The sequence below is a fragment of the Erythrolamprus reginae genome, chromosome 5 (assembly GCF_031021105.1).
Source record: "Erythrolamprus reginae isolate rEryReg1 chromosome 5, rEryReg1.hap1, whole genome shotgun sequence".
Classification (NCBI taxonomy): domain Eukaryota; kingdom Metazoa; phylum Chordata; class Lepidosauria; order Squamata; family Dipsadidae; genus Erythrolamprus; species Erythrolamprus reginae.
Window position 1 is genome coordinate 94,918,429 of NC_091954.1, and position 19,328 is coordinate 94,937,756.

Below are 19,328 nucleotides of genomic sequence, written 5' to 3' on the forward strand. Positions count from 1 at the left end.
ATATTATAGTAACAATAATTGTTTTGTAAATTGTTTGCATTATTTAACAAGTTTATTCCATTATTTAACTTATAAAATATGTTAGCATTTGTTTTTAGAGTTTTCCATTCTGTCAAAATACTGTAGGTTGTCTAATATTATTTTGAATGAATCCTGTTTCATTTATCCAACATGCATATATTAGCACTAGCAGCTGGTTACCCGTGCTTCACTATGAAACTATGTGATTGGGCTTGATAAATTGACAGTTAAAGGTTCAACATTAACGAGTAGTTACATGGGCCCCTCCTTTCCCCTTTTCTCCCTCAGGTTGGTCCTATTGACCCTCTCCTATATCCTCTCTCCCCCAAGTTTGCCCCATAGAAACCTCCTCTATTTTATCCCATTCTCTTCTTTTCAAGTGGGGAGGGGGAGTAGAATGTCTAAACGCCCAGCCCACAGGGGTTATCTGCTGGCCACACCCACTAGCAGTTGGAACAGAATTCTTTTCAGGTAAGGAGAGGGAGTAGAATGTCTAGCTCCTTAGTATCAGAGCATGTTAATAATAATACAAAATTACTATTGTACACTGTTTTATTGCCGCTGTTAGCCTCCCCGAGTCTCCGGAGAGGGGCGGCATACAAATCCAATAAATAAAATAAATAAAATAAAATATAAGAAATAACTAATGATCTGATGGTGATTTTAAAAAATTCTTGCTTAATGAGTACCTAGAAGCCAACTTACATGGGAAAAAATCTGAATATGCCAAGACTTACATATATACATATATACGTGTGTGTGTATGTGTGTGTACCACATGTTTTTGCTGAATTTTTAAAATTAAAATTTTTTTAAATTAAAATTTGACAGAAAAAACATATATATACATGTTGGCCTGGGTTGGACCGAGAGGCAAAAAAGGAGCTGTGATGTTCCTTCAATATACCAGGGTGATTCGACACAAAAAACATGCAACCCTTCCCTGGTACAGAGCTGAAGGGATTGGATACTGCAGCCTAGAGGTTAATTCTCTGCCTTACAAGGCAAAGGTTGCAAGTTCCAGTCCCAGTGAGGGTATGGCTAGCTGGTGAAACCAAAATAAGGCCGAAATAGATCTATCCTAGTCTCCCTTAATTTTCAAATTCAGCAAAAACATGTGACACATACAGAATATAGTTTGTCGGCTATGAATAAATTAACTGCCTTGGAAATGGCCCTGGGTTGGGCCGAGAGGCAAAAAAGGAGCTGTGATTCGACATAAAAAACATGTAACTCTTCCCTGGTACAGAGCTTGAAGGGATTGGATACTGTAGCCTAGAGGTTAATTCTCTGCCTTACAAGGCAAAGGTTGCAAGTTCAAGTATTCAAGTATGAGGGTATGGCTAGTTGATGAGGCCAAAATAAGACTATCCTAGTCTCTCTTAATTTTCAAATTCAGCAAAAACATGTGACATATATATATATATATAGTAATTACTATATATAATACATTTTCAATTAGCTTATTTGTATAAAGGAGTGGAGTATCAGCTGACCAATTTACAGACCAATAAAGATAATAATTTTGGACCTGATTCTCAGCATTCTAAAGATTCTCAATGTGAAAAAAAAGGAAGTTTATAAAAAGAGACAATAACAATAACAACAATAATCAATTCCAACCATAGATTAAAAATGGATATAAACTTGCTTTGGAAGGAGACTTGGTAAAATAAGCATTCAGTGGGCAATGCTAAACTGAGACAAGCCTTTCTAGCAAGAAGCAAGCTCCCCCGCCCCAATAATGCTCCTCTCTAACTCCAAATAAATAAGGATGAAAGCCTGTCACAACAAGTTAGAGCTCCAATCATCTCCAGCAGGCAATTAGGCAAATGTTAATACCAATATATCTTTTTGCACAAGCCACTGTCATCCTTTTCCTGCTAGGAAGATATAGCAGACATTTGCTTTAGCTCTCAAGTTACAACCACCAAGTGACAGTCCTAAAATAAATAGTAGGCTACCACCTACATTTAAGAGAGGGGGAGGAAAGAGATGAGCAACACAAATTACTGTTCCTGCTCTGTAGTTCCAAATATAGGAGAAATAGTCAGGTTCATTTAGCATGGTTGATCTGTTACTTCAGAGAAAAAAAGGGAATATGGGTTTATCAATCCCTATTGAAGCCAATACAAATGGAAATGATATTTGAATAAATTTTACTTTAATAAAAATAAATGGTCTAAATAGACATTTAAAATATATACCTTTCTGCTTGTAAAATTAAACTGACAGTTCCTTCTTTGAGGTCAAAGATTAAAGGTGTATTCCAGTTTTTAACTCTAAAATAAAGGGAAGGCAGTACTCATTTAAACAAAACATTTAACAAATGTCTTCATTTACACAGAATATACAACCCTAAGGTGGCTACATATGCTTAGATTGCCAAAAATAAGTAAAATATGTAAATACTTTTACTTTACTGATTTAAAAACAGATTGATTATTTAATGCCCTTTACAGTATTTTTCAGTATATTTAGTTATCATTATAACAACAGTTTAGTTACAAGCAGTGTGATTCAAAAAATGTACATAGATACATGTGAGTTGTTTTCTACAAGAACCCTGTATATTTCTTTAAAGCAGCACACCCACCCATTTAAAAAGAACTTTGCATTAAAAAAAAGTTCAGTGGTTTGGCAGAAGTAGTTTGCTAAGAAGGTCAATTAAGAGTTCTAAATAATTCATAATTGCATTAAAAGACCTAGTTCTTTTATTGTAATGAACCATATGGGTTCATTACAAAGGCTTTGCTGATAGGTAACTAAGAATACCCAGTCAATTCCAATTATACAATCATTGAGTAATTGTGTTATACCATAGTTTATTTGTTAAATTCTGGCTGCGTCTCTAAATCAAACCACATCAAAGTTATTATATATTTACAATTTATCAGATCATATCTCTTCAATTCTAATTACTTACGAGAATATGTAACACTGAAGAGATGTTGAAACTACTAAATGACCAAAATTCAAAGATGCTTTAATAACTCTGTCACGAAATTCCAGCAAATCCACTGCATCATTAAGTACATTACGAACCTAATAATTTTTTAAAAGACCATAGTTAAACTTAAATGCTTAAGTAGAGCATTTCAATTTTAATGTGAACTATTATAAATATAAACAAATATATCATTTCTTCAGCATTGCATTTAGCAATTCAAAGACTTAAAAAAAAACACCTTACAAGCAATTGTCTAAAAATAAGACCATGTAGTATATTGAGAGAGAATAAACCAAGCCAAATCAAACAAAAAGGATTCAATCTTTTGATGTAATACCTAGCTTAATAATGGCCAGTACAGAGATGGGTATATCCCATGAAAGGAGTGTTTGCAAAGTATCATATCGAGGCAATCATATATTTTCTGGGCAGCTATGTCAGAAGCTCTCTCAGCTGTTTCTACATATGCATACTTTTTGTTCTCTTCTTGTACAATGAGTATACTGTGCATGTGAGGAGCCTCTGAAGTAGTCACTTAAGTTGGGACTGCTTAAATTGGTAATTCAAAAATAGATACTTTGTATACTCTTATAAATTCTAAAGGACTACAGTGTTCCCTCGATTTTTGTGGGGGACGCGTTCCGAGACCGCCCGCGAAAGTCGAATTTCCGCGAAGTAGAGATGTGGAAGTAAATACACCATTTTGGGCTATGAACAGTATCACAAGCCTTCCCTTAACACTTTAAAACCCTAAATTACCATTTCCCATTCCCTTAACAACCATTTACTCACCATTGTTACTGGTACTCACCATTGAATAAGACACTTAGTGATCCTGATATTTATAAACATAATTATTTATTAAGAATAAAATTTTTTGTTATTTATTTGCAAAAAATATTAATTTGGCAATGACGTATGACGTCATTGGGAGGGAAAAACCGTGGTATAGAAAAAAAACCCCACAAAGTATTTTTTAAATAATATTTTTGAAAAACCGTGGTATAGGCTATTCGGGAAGTTCGAACCCGTGAAAATCGAGAGAACACTGTACTTACAAAAGACTTGATATACTATAATATTCAAACCACCGGGCAAAAATATTTTTTGTACATATGACAGGATCTATTTATTTTTATTTATAAAATTTAACCACTACTCTCAGATAATTTCTAAAAGTTTAAATGGGCAAAATATTGCATTTTAACGAAGCTAACGTATAAATGGCAGTAGAAGTAGGCTGTGAACCTTTCCTCACTCTCAATCCTATTGTGGCATTTCAGTTGACCTTTTTTAGTTCATTAAAAAAATGCACCACCTACTGGAAGTATCTATGACACAGAAGAAGCCTTGCTAAATCTAACTTAAAACATCTCCCTTCCTTGGCATTTTCCCAAATAATAATACAGTATATCCATTTTTCCTTTAAAATTTGCAATGTTCCTTTTATTGTTATTATTTTGGGACACCCTGCCACACTTCTTTGGCTCATGGGAATTATCAATTTTTCATGAGTGGGACTCACATTATCCTCATACAGACACTCTTCTTGTATCTCTTCCTATATCTACATTCAACTTTCATTTTTATTTAAAAAAAACCTCCAGTGAATTCTATCCATATATAATCAATGTTCTTCCTCTGCAGATCGCAGAGATTTAAAATCTGGTTGATAGAACTTATAATGTTCTGGAGTTTGCAGGAACACTGCTTACAACTGATCACCAAATTTGCTGCCACTTGAAACATTCTGTTAATAATTAAGTCTGGTACTAATTAAATAATTAAGTTGAAAGAGCTTTGCATAGGGATATGCAATGAGAAGCGCTGCTAACAAAGTACAGTGATCCCCCGCTCGTTGCGAGGGTTCCGTTCCAGGACCCCCCGCAACGAGCGGGTTTTCGCGAAGTAGCGCTGCGGAAGTAAAAACACCATCTGCGCATGTGCAGATGGTGTTTTTACTTCCGCAGCGCTAGCGAGGAGCCGAAGATTGGGGGCGGCGCGGGTGTTTTAAAACGTCCCCGCCGACATGGGGGGCTCGCTAGCACCCCCCTAACCCGGGTTGGGGGTTCAGGGGTGTGCTAGCGAGCCCCCCATGTCGGCGGGGATGTTTTTAAAAACCCGCGCGACTTTCAAATGAGTCCCGAAGACAACGGAGTTTGCGTGGGCGGTGGGGAAACTCCTTGCTGATGCCCGCTGCTCGCCCTCCCGCCAGCAAGAGGGGGAAGACCCAGGGAAGCCGCCCAGCAGCTGATCTGCCGGGCACCATCTACGCATGCGTGCCCATAGAAAAAAGGGCACGCATGCACAGATGGTGTTTTGACTTCCGGGTTGAAAAATCGCGAATTACCCTGTTCGCAATGGTCGGGGACGCAATAACCGGGGGATCACTGTATTGCTGATTTCTCCAGGACATTCTATCCCCTTGAATGGACCTATCTGGATATTCTGGAAAGGTTCACAGTATTCAGGACATTCTCTAATGCTTAGTACATCTAAGTCATTACAAACTACTTTCTATTCAGTGTACTTTCAGAATAACACCACCCCAGAATACCTAGATCAGAGCATTCCGGAGGAAAATGATATAAAACATTCCACTGCTGGTGAGCCTCATTTTGTATATCCATATTCTCCAGTATGGTTGCAAAGTAGTCCAGGAATGGGTTGCTACAGTCTGATCTGCATAGTTATTGAGTCTATGTTTTTCAGAAACTCCTCCTTGCCTCTCCGCGCATGCCCCAGTTTCTGACTCAGTCAGATCTGAAACAGGCATCTTGGAAGTTTCACCTCTAGCAAAACCATTCCTGGAATCAAGACTTCTGGATTCAGGTTTATTCCCACCAATTTGGACTCTCTGAATTAATCCTATTGCGGGGGGGGGGGGGGGAAGGACATTTACAAGCTGTTCTGTCTGGGTCACTCCGGAAGCCAATACCAACCCAAAAATAGAAGCCAGACACACCGGTAAAAGGCAAAGGCAGTTTATAAAATTCAAGAAAAACACAGGTAACAGAAAATGTCCTTACAAACAGAAAAATGCTGTATCTTCAGATATATCCACGAAGGCAAAAGTCCATGCAGCAATACAGGATTCTTGCTGCCAAGACGAGGCTGTAGATAGCAGACCTACACCTCCCACGGGTCTTCCAAACTGCTGGGCCACAAGCCAGGAACAGAGACACCGAGAACAAAGCAGGACACCGTAGCTCCAACTGATAACACTCCACATGGCTTCAAGGGCTTGCCTGCCTTTTAAACCCTGCTAAGGAGGACCACACCCAAGCCCAGCTGTTCCTAGTTCAGTGCTGATAATACTTCTTTAATTGCTCCTTTCTTTGATCTGAATGTCTCTGTCGCATGTCAATGACGGCCTGTGCTTCATCACCTAATAAATCCAAGCTACTGGCTGGGGAGAGCCCCCCCCCCCCCGGGGCTCTCATGCTGTTCTCCTTCATCCCATTCCTGACTTTCCTCTCCCCTGTCCGACTGTTCAGCCCCCTCCTCTTCGCTGTCATCCTTCTCCGGGCATGGAGCCAGCAAAGACACAGCCGGTCCCTGAGCAGCCTCAGGCTGAACCACAACACAAGCCACTAGGTCCTTCAGACATTTCGGCTGTGGTTGGCTTGTCGCCACTGTGTGCTGGCGATTCGGGCCTCTAGGACTGTTATTGTCCTTTTGGTACTCTTCCAGCTGAGGCCTATTTCTGCGGCTGTAGTTGCCATTTCCAGCTGCTTGCTCATCTTAAGCCCAGCCCTCTGCCACAGATTTGTACCACCTCCACTGGCACTACTTCACTGTCACACAGTGTGTCTGGACTTCTAAAAATCCCTCAGTCCATTCCTTAGTCGGAATCAGGTATTCACAGGCACTAAGCAAGGCACCATTCTACTCCGTGACGGTTGCTCTCAACTGGCACTATGTGAGGCACCATTCTGATTAGTGATGGTTGCTCTCTTCTGGCACCTCCTTTCTTCTGAAAGCTCAGTCTTAGCAAGACTTAGACTTAGCCAACAGCATCAATTGGCACGAGTTATGGGCAATCTACCTGCCCCTCCTGCACTCTGAGAATCAACTGCAGGGACATCAAGCCCTCTTGCAGACAGACAATGTCCTGATAAAGGCCCATATCAACCGGCAGGGCAGGACTCAATCCAAATACCTCATGGTGGAATACCAGTTGATAGGCCGGTGGACGGAATGGACTGTCCTCTCCCTGGGGGCAGAGCACATTGCCAGAACTCTAAACATATAGGCAGATTATCTAAACAGGACAACGGTGAACAACACCAAGTGGCATCTTCACTCCGCCTTGTTTCAGGACATTTTTCACTGATTCGGGACTCCCCAGGTAGATCGCCACACGCCTGAACATCCAGCTGTACGGATTCAGCTCCAGTGATTTTAGAAGCCGATGTCTTAGAAGAACTTGAACGATTAAAGATAAATAAGGCAATGGGTCCAGATGGCATCCACCCCAGAGTTCTTAAAGAACTCAGATCTGTCATTACTACCCCCCTGACTGATTTGTTTAACCAATCCTTGTTAACAGGAGAAGTTCCTGAGGATTGGAGAATGGCCAGTGTTGTGCCTATTCACAAGAAGGGCAGTAGAGAAGAAGCTGGTAACTACAGGCCAGTTAGCTTGACATCAGTTGTAGTTAAAATGATGGAGACTCTACTCAAAAAGAGGATAAATCAGCACCTAAAAAACAATAACTTATTAGACCCAAATCAGCATGGCTTTACTGAAGGCAAATCATGTCAGACTAATCTCATTGATTTCTTTGACTATGTCACAAAGGTGTTGGATGAAGGTGGTGCCGTGGATATTGCCTACCTGGACTTCAGCAAAGCCTTTGATACGGTTCCACATAAAGAGCTGATAGATAAATTAGTGAAGATTGGACTTAATCCCTGGATAGTTCAATGGATTTGCAGCTGGCTGAAGCGTAGACATCAGAGAGTTATTGTTAATGGCGAGTATTCTGAGCAGAGTCAGGTTACAAGCGGTGTGCCACAAGGATCTGTTCTGGGTCCTATTCTTTTTAATATATTTGTGAGTGACATAGGGGAAGGTTTGGTAGGGAAGGTTTGCCTATTTGCCGATGACTCTAAAGTGTGCAATAGGGTTGATATTCCTGGAGGCGTCTGTAATATGGTAAATGATTTAGCTTTACTAGATAAACGGTCTAAGCAATGGAAACTGCAGTTTAATGTTTCCAAATGTAAAATAATGCACTTGGGGAAAAGGAATCCTCAATCTGAGTATTGTATTGGCAGTTCAGTGTTGGCAAATACTTCAAAAGAAAAGGATTTAGGGGTAGTGATTTCTGACAGTCTCAAAATGGGTGAACAGTGCAGTCAGGCGGTAGGGAAAGCAAGTAGGATGCTTGGCTGCATAGCTAGAGGTATAACAAGCAGGAAGAGGGAGATTATGATCCCACTATATAGAATGCTGGTGAGACCACATTTGGAATACTGTGTTCAGTTCTGGAGACCTCACCTACAAAAAGATATTGACAAAATTGAACGGGTCCAAAGACGGGCTACAAGAATGGTGGAAGGTCTTAAGCATAAAACGTATCAGGAAAGACTTCATGAACTCAATCTGTATAGTCTGGAGGACAGAAGGAAAAGGGGGGACATGATCGAAACATTTAAATATATTAAAGGGTTAAATAAGGTCCAGGAGGGAAGTGTTTTTAATAGGAAAGTGAACACAAGAACAAGGGGACACAATCTGAAGTTAGTTGGGGGAAAGATCAAAAGCAACATGAGAAAATATTATTTTACTGAAAGAGTAGTAGATCCTTGGAACAAACTTCCAGCAGATGTGGTAGATAAATCCACAGTAACTGAATTTAAACATGCCTGGGATAAACATATATCCATCCTAAGATAAAATACAGAAAATAGTATAAGGGCAGACTAGATGGACCATGAGGTCTTTTTCTGCCGTCAAACTTCTATGTTTCTATGTTTCTATGTTTCTTTTCTAGGTTCCCCTCGAGGGTATCTGGTATCTTGAGACTATCTGCAGGGTGGCCACTTGGGCCAATCCATCTCCTTACATGTTGGATGTCTTCACTTAGGCGAAAGCTTTTTCTGAGAAGAGGGTTTTGCAATAGGTCCACTTAGCCGTGAGGGCTCCAGTCCCAATGGCTATCTGTCTTTAGGGATACCAGGCTTTGGTATTTCCTATTCCTGGACTATTTTGCAACCATACTGGAGAAGGGGCTTTGGTTCACCTGAATGCCTAGTCTCAGTTGGTTGCGAGTCTCCGGAGAGGGGCGGCATACAAATCCAATCAATCAATCAGTAATTAAATTAAATTAAATTAAATTAAATAATTAATAGTCCAGTCCCACCCTACAGAATACTCCTGGGATCTGGAGCTGCCTTGTCTCTAACATTTTGTGCAAGTCTCCTTTTCAGCCATCACTTTATGTGCATGCGCAGAGAGGCAAGGATGAGTGGCTGAAAAACATAGACTCAGTAATTGGGCAGATCAGATTCTATCAACCCATTCCTGGACTATTACGCAACCAACTGAGAATAGGCTTTCAGGTGAACCCCTTTCTGCCTGCAGAATTTATAATCAATGTTTCCTTATCACCGCTCAACACTTGGAAACATTTTTTTCTAAACTACCAGACTAATGTTAATAAATTAACTTTCGTGCAGAAGAATGAAGGAATGTGTGTTATTTTATTTCGCCCCTCCCTCACTTCATGGGATGAATGGTGGAGGTCGCTGAACTACTGGATAGTTTTGACTGGCCCAAAACCACTCACTGAACTCCCATGTCAAAGAATGGATTTGAAGCTGAGTGTCCCTGGCCATAGTCCACATTATTAAGCACTATTACACATTGGCTCTCCAAAGAGACTCCAGTGCATATGACTAGGCACAAAGCCCTTGGATCTATCTAAAACAACTATTTGTCACAATACAGATTTTCAAAATGTTAAAAATAAAATCACCAAATCATATTATAAATAGTTACTATATTTGGCTTCGTACTGCTGGTATTAAGGATTTAATTAATACATAAGAAAAATCTTGGGAAATTCTTGAAAGAAAATCTGCCCAGTTTTGCAGAAAGAATAGCTCATTTTTATATAATTGCAAGGAAGTCATAGGCAACTGGAACTTACAGACTGCCTTCCTGAAGTATTTATTGGGAAGTAAGTTCCACTGTATCATAGTATCATAGTTGGAGAGCGTTTAGCAGTTTTATAATCCCACCCTCCCAGACAAATGGCTGTCCAACCTTTGCTTGAAAACCTCCAATAAGCTCCCACGATTTTAGGAGGTCCCACTGCTTAATAGCCTGCAAGATAGGAAATTCTTCCTTATTAACTTTAGAATATCCCTCTGTAACGCCTGTACCTGCTGTTCTTGTTCTACCTTAGGGAGCTATGGAGAATAAATTCCCATCATATTCTTTATGACAATTTTTCTAGTATTCGAAGACTGCTATCATGTCTCCCCTAGATCTTGGTTTCTTTAGGTTAAACATATCATTTCATTTCATTTCATTTATTGGATTTATATGCCGCCCCTCTCCGAAAACTCGGGGCGGCTAACAACAGTCATAAACAATATACAGTAAAAATCCAATACTAAAAACTAACTTAAAACCCCCTAATGTATAAAACCAACATACGTACAAACATACCATACATACAGTTGTATCAGCCTAGGGGGAGAAGAGGTCTTAATTCCCCCATGCCTGGCGGCAGAGGTGGGTTTTGAGTAGCTTACGAAAGGCAAGGAGGGTAGGGGCAATTCTAATCTCTGGGGGGAGTTGGTTCCAGAGGGCCGGGGCCGCCACAGAGAAGGCTCTTCTCCTGGGTCCCGCCAAGTGGCATTGTTTCGTTGACGGGACCCGGAGAAGACCCACTCTGTGGGACCTAACTGGCCGCTGGGATTCGTGCGGCAGAAGGCGGTTCCTGAGATAATCTGGTCCGGTGCCATGAAGGGCTTTATAGGTCATAACCAACACTTTGAATTCTGACCGGAAACTGATCGGCAACCAATGCAGACTGCGGAGTGTTGGTGTAACATGGGCATATTTGGGAAAGCCCATGATTGCTCTCGCAGCTGCATTCTGCACGATCTGAAGTTTCCGAACACTTTTCAAAGGTAGCCCCATGTAGAGAGCGTTACAGTAGTCGAGCCTCGAGGTGATAAGGGCATGAGTGACTGTGAGCAGTGACTCCCGGTCCAAATAGGGTCGCAACTGATGCACCAGGCGAACCTGGGCAAACGCCCCCCTCGCCACAGCTGAAAGATGTTTCTCTAATGTGAGCTGTGGATCGAGGAGGACGCCCAAGTTGCGAACCCTCTCTGAGGGGGTCAATGTTTCTCCCCCCAGGGTGATGGACGGACAGATGGAATTGTCCTTGGGAGGCAAGACCCACAGCCACTCCGTCTTGTCTGGATTGAGTTTGAGTTTGTTGACACCCATCCAGGCCCCAACAGCCTCCAGGCACCGGCACATCACTTCCGCTGCTTCGTTGACTGGACATGGGGTGGAGATGTATAACTGGGTATCATCGGCATATTGATGATACCTCACCCCATGCCCTTGGATGATCTCACCCAGCGGTTTCATGTAGATGTTAAATAGCAGGGGGGAGAGGACCGACCCCTGAGGCACCCCACAAGGGAGAAACCTAGAGGTCGACCTCTGACCCCCCACTAACACCGACTGCGACCGACCGGAGAGGTAGGAGGAGAACCACTGGAGCACAGTGCCTCCCACTCCCAACCCCTCCAGCCGGCGCAGAAGGATACCATGGTCGATGGTATCGAAAGCCGCTGAGAGGTCAAGAAGCACCAGGACAGAGGACAAGCCCCTGTCCCGGGCCCGCCAGAGATCATCCATCAACGCGACCAAAGCAGTTTCCGTGCTGTATCCGGGCCTGAAACCCGACTGCTGGGGACCTAGATAATCGGCTTCTTCCAAGGACCGCTGGAGCTGGAGTGCCACCACCTTCTCGACAACCTTCCCCATGAAGGGAAGGTTGGAGACTGGACGGTAGTTATTGAGTACGGCTGGGTCCAGGGAGGGCTTCTTGAGGAGGGGGTGCACGAGCGCTTCTTTATAGAGTGTTGGAAAGACTCCCCTCCCCAAGGAAGCGTTGGTAATCTCCTGGGCCCAGCTCCGTGTCACCTCTCGGCCGGCCGAAACCAACCAAGAGGGACACGGATCCAGTGAACAGGTGGCAGAACTCACAGCTCCAATGGCCTTGTCCACTTCATCAGGTGTCACCAAGTCAAACTCCTCCCAGACAGATGGACAAAGACGTTTAGCCCCAGTCACCTCGACTGACTCGTTGTCAGTCGACTCTGTTTTACAATTGGAGTCGAGATCGGCCCGGATCCGAGCGATTTTATCAGCGAAAAACGTGTTAAAGTCCTCGGCACTACTCTGTAAGGGCTCCCCAACTCCCCCCTGATTAAGAAGGGAGCGGGTCACCCTAAACAGAGCGGCCGGGCGGGATTCCGCTGATGCAATCAAGGCGGAATGATACGCGCATCTTGCCGCCTTGAGCGCCACTTTGTAAGTCTTAATAAAGGCTCTTACAAGTGTTCGATCGGATTCGGACTTACTCTTCCTCCATCGCTTCTCTAGACGTCTCTTCTGGCGCTTCAACTCCCGGAGCTCCTCGTTGAACCATGGAGCTCTACGGGGTCTAGCGCCACGGAGAGGTCGCAACGGCGCAATACGGTCAAGGGCCTCTGCTGCCGCCTTGTTCCAGGCCTCAGCCAGAGACTCTGCCGGACTGCGGACGAGTGTATCTGGAAGAACCCCAAGCGCCTTCTGAAAGCCTTCTGGATCCATCAGGCGTCTGGGGCGGAACATCTTAATTGGTTCCGCCTCCCTGCGGGGGAGGATTGGAGCCAGGAAGTCAAGCCGCAGTAGAAAATGGTCTGACCATGACAAAGGCAACACTTCTAAGCCCCTTAGTCTCAGACCATTACTCAGTTGCTCAGAGAGGAATACCATGTCGGGTGAGTGCCCCCCCCTCATGAGTCGGACCCTGAACTACTTGGGTCAGGTCCATGGCTGTCATGGTGGCCATGAACTCCTGTGCCAATCCAGAGGATTCGCCGAGCGACGGCAGGTTGAGGTCTCCCAAGACAATAAGTCTAGGGAACCCCACCGCCAGCCCGGCTACCTCCTCGAGCAGCACAGGCAGGGCTTGTGCCACGCAGCTGGGAGGCAGGTACGTGAGAAACAAGCCCACCTGAACCCCTAAGTCCAACTTCACCAGGAGGGACTCACAACCCGCAATCTCCGGAGCAACGAGTCTACGCAGGCAGAGGCTCTCCCTGGCTATAATAGCCACTCCTCCCCCCCTTCCCCGGGGTCGAGGTTGATGCCATATCTGAAACCCGGCTGGGCAAATTTCAGAGAGAGGAACTCCTCCCTCTGGGCCCAGCCAGGTTTCAGTTACACATGCCAGGTCGGCCTCCTCATCCAGGATCAAATCCCGGATGAGGAGAGCTTTATTTACCACCGACCTGGCATTGAGTAGCAGCAACCTGAGCCCAGGGCCAGATATACACTCATCACCAGTATTCTGGGTTGAGCTCACGGAGCCGGAACAAGGGATCGTTATTAAGCAACGATCCCTCCTTCCCCTGTAACGGCTAGCTCCGTGACTCCCGCCATATCTGCCTCTCCCCAGCAGCACTGAGATATCCTGACCCTCTGTCACCCCAGAGATAGCCGCCCCTCCCCCTCCCGCCTCTCCAGCGCCAGGTTGGCCTAGTGTATTATTTACATCACTCCCATTCATTTCACCCATACTATGATCCCACCCATCCCATCCGCCCCATCCATACCAATCATTTGCTCCATACACCCTATGCCCATCCCAGTTATCCATCAATAAAACACCCCCCCAATAATTTAGTTAAAATATAAATCAATTAATTAAAATACTACAGTTAAAATACTAATAAAAGAAGTAAATACAAATAGAAAATATAGAATATATAAAATATAGGTATCAATATCCTTTAACTATTTTTCAAAATGATTAGCCTCCAACCACCTCATCATCTTTGTTGCTCCTTGTACTGTTTCCAGTTCCCCAGGGTCCTCCCTGAATTATCATGAGAAGAACCAAATATGGTATTTCAAGTGTGATCTGACTAGTGCAGCACAGAACTTCCTATGATCTCATTAGCAATTTTTGGCAGATCCAGCACATTGCTGGCTCATGCTTAATCTGTGGCCTACAAGGACACTTACATCTTTTTCACAGTACTATTTACAAGCCAGATACCACCTATATTGTACTGGTACTTTTTTTTTTTTTTTACCTCAGTACAAAACCTTATATTCCAATTGATAAATTGCATGTTGTTGGCTGGAGCTAATTGTTCAAGCTTAGCAAGATTCTTCTGAAGTGTTAACAGTACAGTGATCCCCCGCTCCTTGCGAGGGTTCCGTTCCAGGACCCCCCGCAACAAGCGGGTTTTCGCGAAGTAGCGCTGCGGAAGTAAAAACACCATCTGCGCATGTGCAGATGGTGTTTTTACTCCCGCAGCGCTAGCGAGGAGCCGAAGATTGGGGGCGGCGCGGCTGTTTTAAAACGTCGCCGCCGGCATGGGGGGCTTCCTAGCAGCCCCCCAAACCCGGGTTGGGGGTCCGGGGGGTGCTGGCAAGCCCCCCATGCCGGCGGCGACATTTTAAAACAGCCGCGCCGCCCCCAATCTTCGGCTCCTCGCTAGCGGGCAGGCAGGCGGCGGACAAGCCGTGCGCTGGCGCTGGCTCTCGGCACTTTCGAGCTGAGTCCTGGAGCGAATTCGCTTCAGGACTCAGCTCAAAAGCGCCGACAGCCAGCGCCAGCGAACGGCTTCTCCGCGCTGGCTGTCGCCGCTTTAGAGCTGAGTCCTGGAGCGAATTCGCTTCAGGACTCAGCTCAAAAGCGCCGACAGCCAGCGCCAGCGAACGGCTTGTCCCCGCTGGCTCTCGGCGCTTTCGAGCTGAGTCCTGGAGCGAATTCGCTTCAGGACTCAGCTCAAAAGCGCCGACAGCCAGCGCCAGCGAACGGCTTCTCCGCGCTGGCTGTCGCCGCTTTCGAGCTGAGTCCTGGAGCGAATTCGCTTCAGGACTCAGCTCAAAAGCGCCGACAGCCAGCGCCAGCGAACGGCTTGTCCCCGCTGGCTCTCGGCGCTTTCGAGCTGAGTCCTGGAGCGAATTCGCTTCACGACTCAGCTCAAAAGCACCGACAGCCAGCGCCAGCGAACGGCTTGTCCCCGCTGGCTCTCGGCGCTTTCGAGCTGAGTCCTGGAGCGAATTCGCTTCAGGACTCAGCTCAAAAGCGCCGACAGCCAGCACCAGCGAACGGCTTCTCCGCGCTGGCTGTCGCCGCTTTCAAGCTGAGTCCTGGAGCGAATTCGCTTCAGGACTCAGCTCAAAAGCGCCGACAGCCAGCGCCAGCGAACGGCTTGTCCCCGCTGGCTCTCGGCGCTTTCGAGCTGAGTCCTGGAGCGAATTCGCTTCACGACTCAGCTCAAAAGCACCGACAGCCAGCGCCAGCGAACGGCTTGTCCCCGCTGGCTCTCGGCGCTTTCGAGCTGAGTCCTGGAGCGAATTCGCTTCAGGACTCAGCTCAAAAGCGCCGACAGCCAGCACCAGCGAACGGCTTCTCCGCGCTGGCTGTCGCCGCTTTCAAGCTGAGTCCTGGAGCGAATTCGCTTCAGGACTCAGCTCAAAAGCGCCGAGAGCCAGCGCCAGCGAACGGCTTCTCCGCGCTGGCTCTCGGCGCTTTCGAGCTGAGTCCTGGAGCGAATTCGCTTCAGGACTCAGCTCGAAAGCGGCGAGAATGAACGGCGTGGGCGGGCGAAGGGCGGGCGGCAGCGAGGAGTTTGCGTGGGCGGTGGGGAAACTCCTTGCTGATGCCCGCTGCTCGCCCTCCCGCCAGCAAGAGGGGGAAGACCCAGGGAAGCCGCCCAGCAGCTGATCTGCCGGGCCCCATCTACGCATGCGTGCCCATAGAAGAAAAGGGCACGCATGCGTAGATGGTGTTTTGACTTCCGGGTTCAAAAATCGCAAATTACCCTGTTCGCAATGGTTGGGGACGCAATAACCGGGGGATCACTGTACTTCCCTATCGATTTTGTGTTATTTGCCAACTGGATGAGCACCCTATTTATCCCATCACCTACGTCTTTATGAAAAAGAGAGCACTAGGCCCAGGATAGAAATCTGAGGTACCCACTGGATACTTGATTCTATTTGACTTGAAACTATTAAAGATCACATACTGAGCTTTGTTCTTAAACCAATTATGAACCTATCTTGTAGGATCATCCATCCCACATATTTCTATTTTCAAAGGATATTAAACTGGATCTATTTCTGAGTAGACATGTATTAAAGGTTGGTGCATTTAATATGAAGGATCAATCACTTTCAGGAGAGATAGGTGGCAATCAAATCAAATCAATTAATCAATAGCTTCAACAAAACCTTTGCAAAAAGTTAACATTTGAAAAATAAAAATAGTTAGCATTTCTTACAAAAAACAATGATAACGAGTAAGAATAGGTGAAATATTGATGTTATTTAATAAATAGAAAAATGAGCCACTTTCATTTAGCAATGGCATTCTATTTACAGAAATATAGAAACAAAATTATAAAAATATTAATGAGAGAGAGAAGCACTACTTGCCAAATAAAAACTAAAGTAATCCAATGACCAATAACATGTATACCTAACATTCATATGTAATATTAGTACAGTGGTACCTCTACTTAAGAACTTAATTCGTTCTGTGACCAGGTTCTTAAGTAGAAAAGTTTGTAAGTAGAAGCAATTTTTCCCATAGGAATCAATGTAAAAGCAAATAATGTGTGCAAACCCATTAGGAAATAAATAAAAGCTCGGAATTTGGGTGGGAGGAGGAGTAAGAATAAGAAGAGGAGGACAGTCGCTGCTGAAGGAAGGAGGTGAGGTGAGGGGAATAAAAAAAATCCAAAACTTTAAGGCTTAAAAAAAAAAAGAGGGACTCTGAGGTGGCAAGGAGCATGCACCTCCCATACACCTGGCGCGAGGCTGCCTCCCATACACTGCACCAGAGAGAAAAACCCAGGCAGGCGAGAGGGGGGAACCTCCCACTCCTTTGACCGAAAGGCGGCTGCTGCTGCTGCTGCTACCTGCTTCCTCCCCATGCTGAAGGGCTCTCCTCTCGCTTGCTCACTTTGTAGCCGACGCCTTTCCTTCACTGTGGTGATTCCTCAGTTTGGCTGAAGCCAAGTTGATCCAGCCAGGGCGAAGCACCCCCTTTTAACTTTCCACGTCTAGACTCTCCGGGAGGCAACCTTGTGCCAGGTATATGGGAGGCAGCGCAAGGGAGTCACAAGAGTGCAGTGGCTTATTCCCTCTCCAAGCGCCCAGAGAAAAGAAAATACTTTGTTCACTCTGGGGGAGTGGCAGGAAACTGGCCGGGCCTTCATGCTGCTCTCAAATTTCCTGGGAAATTTTTCCAGGCTTGGGTTCTTAAATAGAAATTGATTCTTAAGAAGAGGGGGGGGGAAATCTTGAACACCCAGTTCTTATGTAGAAAAGTTCTTAAGTAGAGACGTTCTTAGGTAGAGGCACCACTGTAGTATACTTTACTAATAAAGATTTAATTGTACAGGTTGCTCATATATTTTTATAAGTAAAACACAACTCTAAATACAGAGTTTATCATATTCATTTATTACAATTTTATGGCTGGAAGTGAATATAAAACATTTTTACCTAACAAATTTGTTCTCTGTATTTCCAGACAATGACTCATAATATTCCATCCAGTGAATATTCCTATTATATGACCAGCATCAAAAATGCCAAATGATTTTAAATGCTTAATTAGAGACTTGGAGAGTCTAATGTTGGGAACCAGGATAAAAAATCTGGTCTAAATTCCTATTCTAAATATGAAATTCAGAAGTTGTGTATTATCTTCCAGTGATAGTCACTGACTTTCTGGGGAATCTAGCTCATTTGCCAGATGAAATACTATTTTATATTTCTGGATAGAGCTGGATCAGTTTACTGTAGGATAATTCTGATAAAAACCAATTTTTAAGTAAAGCCATGTATTTGGGACCCATAAATGTAACTTTAAAAATGCTCTCGCCCCAAAATATTTTATTTAAATTTTTTAATGAAGGGCCTCTTTAATTTTTGCTGTAGCTATCTATAGGCTGATTTTAGCAGTACACAAGAAAACTGTTCTCAAGTCAAGCTTACTGCAAGTATCCAGTAATAAAACAAGTGATGAGTATTACACCTTGTTGAAAGCAATTATAATATCCACCAACATTCTATAGAAATATATATGTTTAATTATGGTTTGGGAAAATGTATGGTAATTTACTTTACCATGATTTTTAAATAAAAGAAAACAGGTACCTTTTACACCTGCCCTTAGTAAAAAACAGTACAAAAGAAAACCAGCACTTCAGTAACAGCCAACAATACTGCAGCTGCTATAATGATAAACCACAGCTGTACTGCATACAAATAAGGCTTTGAAAAAAAGCAACAAAGTTTTCAAACATGGAGTACAGTACTGTATATGTTATTGCTTCCAAAGTACTGACTTTGTTTTCAAACTATTTCCAATAGTTACAATGTAATATTTCCAATAGTTACAAAACTATTTCCAATATTAAAAAATATTTTTGATTCTGACTTTCTAGCCAGTGAAAGCATCAATCTAGGCTGGAATACACATTTCATGTACTCTAGAGCAGTAATGGCAAACTTTTTCCAACTTGGGTGCGGAAAGTATGCACGTGTGCAATGTCCCACATGTGCCAGTGCCCACACAAATGCAATGCTCACCCCTATGTCCTACCCCTGCACATGAGGCCCACTGAGCATGCATTCATGAATCCTGTTTTGGCCTCAGATCCCAAAACAGCGGTGGGAGAGGGGAAAAGCCTCCCATGCCCAAACAGAGCTGGCGGGGGGGGGACCTCTTTCCCCAAACAAAGCTGGGAAGGGGGAAAAGCCTCTTTCCCCAGAACTGGAAGGGGTGGGGGAGAAAAAGCTTCCCATCCCCAAATGAAACTGGGAGGAGCGCAAAGCTTTGCATGCCCAAATAGCGCTGGGATGGAATATCCAGAGACCGGGGAAGGCATGGGCCGCAGAAAGTGAGGAGAAATCATAAACTTAATTGACCCGAAAATCACTGGCCAGCAGAAGGCAGTTGCATAGGCATAGGGGAGCTGAGCTGGTCAATGACTCGCGTGCCTGTAGAAATGGCTCCACATGCCACTTATGGCACACATGTCATAGGTTCATCATCCCGGCTCTAGAGTATACCAGA

General features: G+C 44.3%; 1 protein-coding gene across 2 annotated transcripts in view; it reads right to left on the bottom strand.

Moving 5' to 3' along the window:
* The window catches only part of IFT80 (intraflagellar transport 80), a 75,466-nt gene that overhangs the window by 18,616 nt on the left and 37,522 nt on the right, over positions 1-19,328 (bottom strand). For both annotated transcript variants that reach the window (XM_070753540.1, XM_070753541.1), the window contains 2 exons: positions 2,948-3,066; positions 2,229-2,303 (listed from right to left, as the gene is read on the bottom strand). In XM_070753540.1, coding sequence (XP_070609641.1) covers positions 2,229-2,303; positions 2,948-3,066 — 194 coding nt within the window. The remainder of the gene's footprint in view (positions 1-2,228; positions 2,304-2,947; positions 3,067-19,328) is intronic.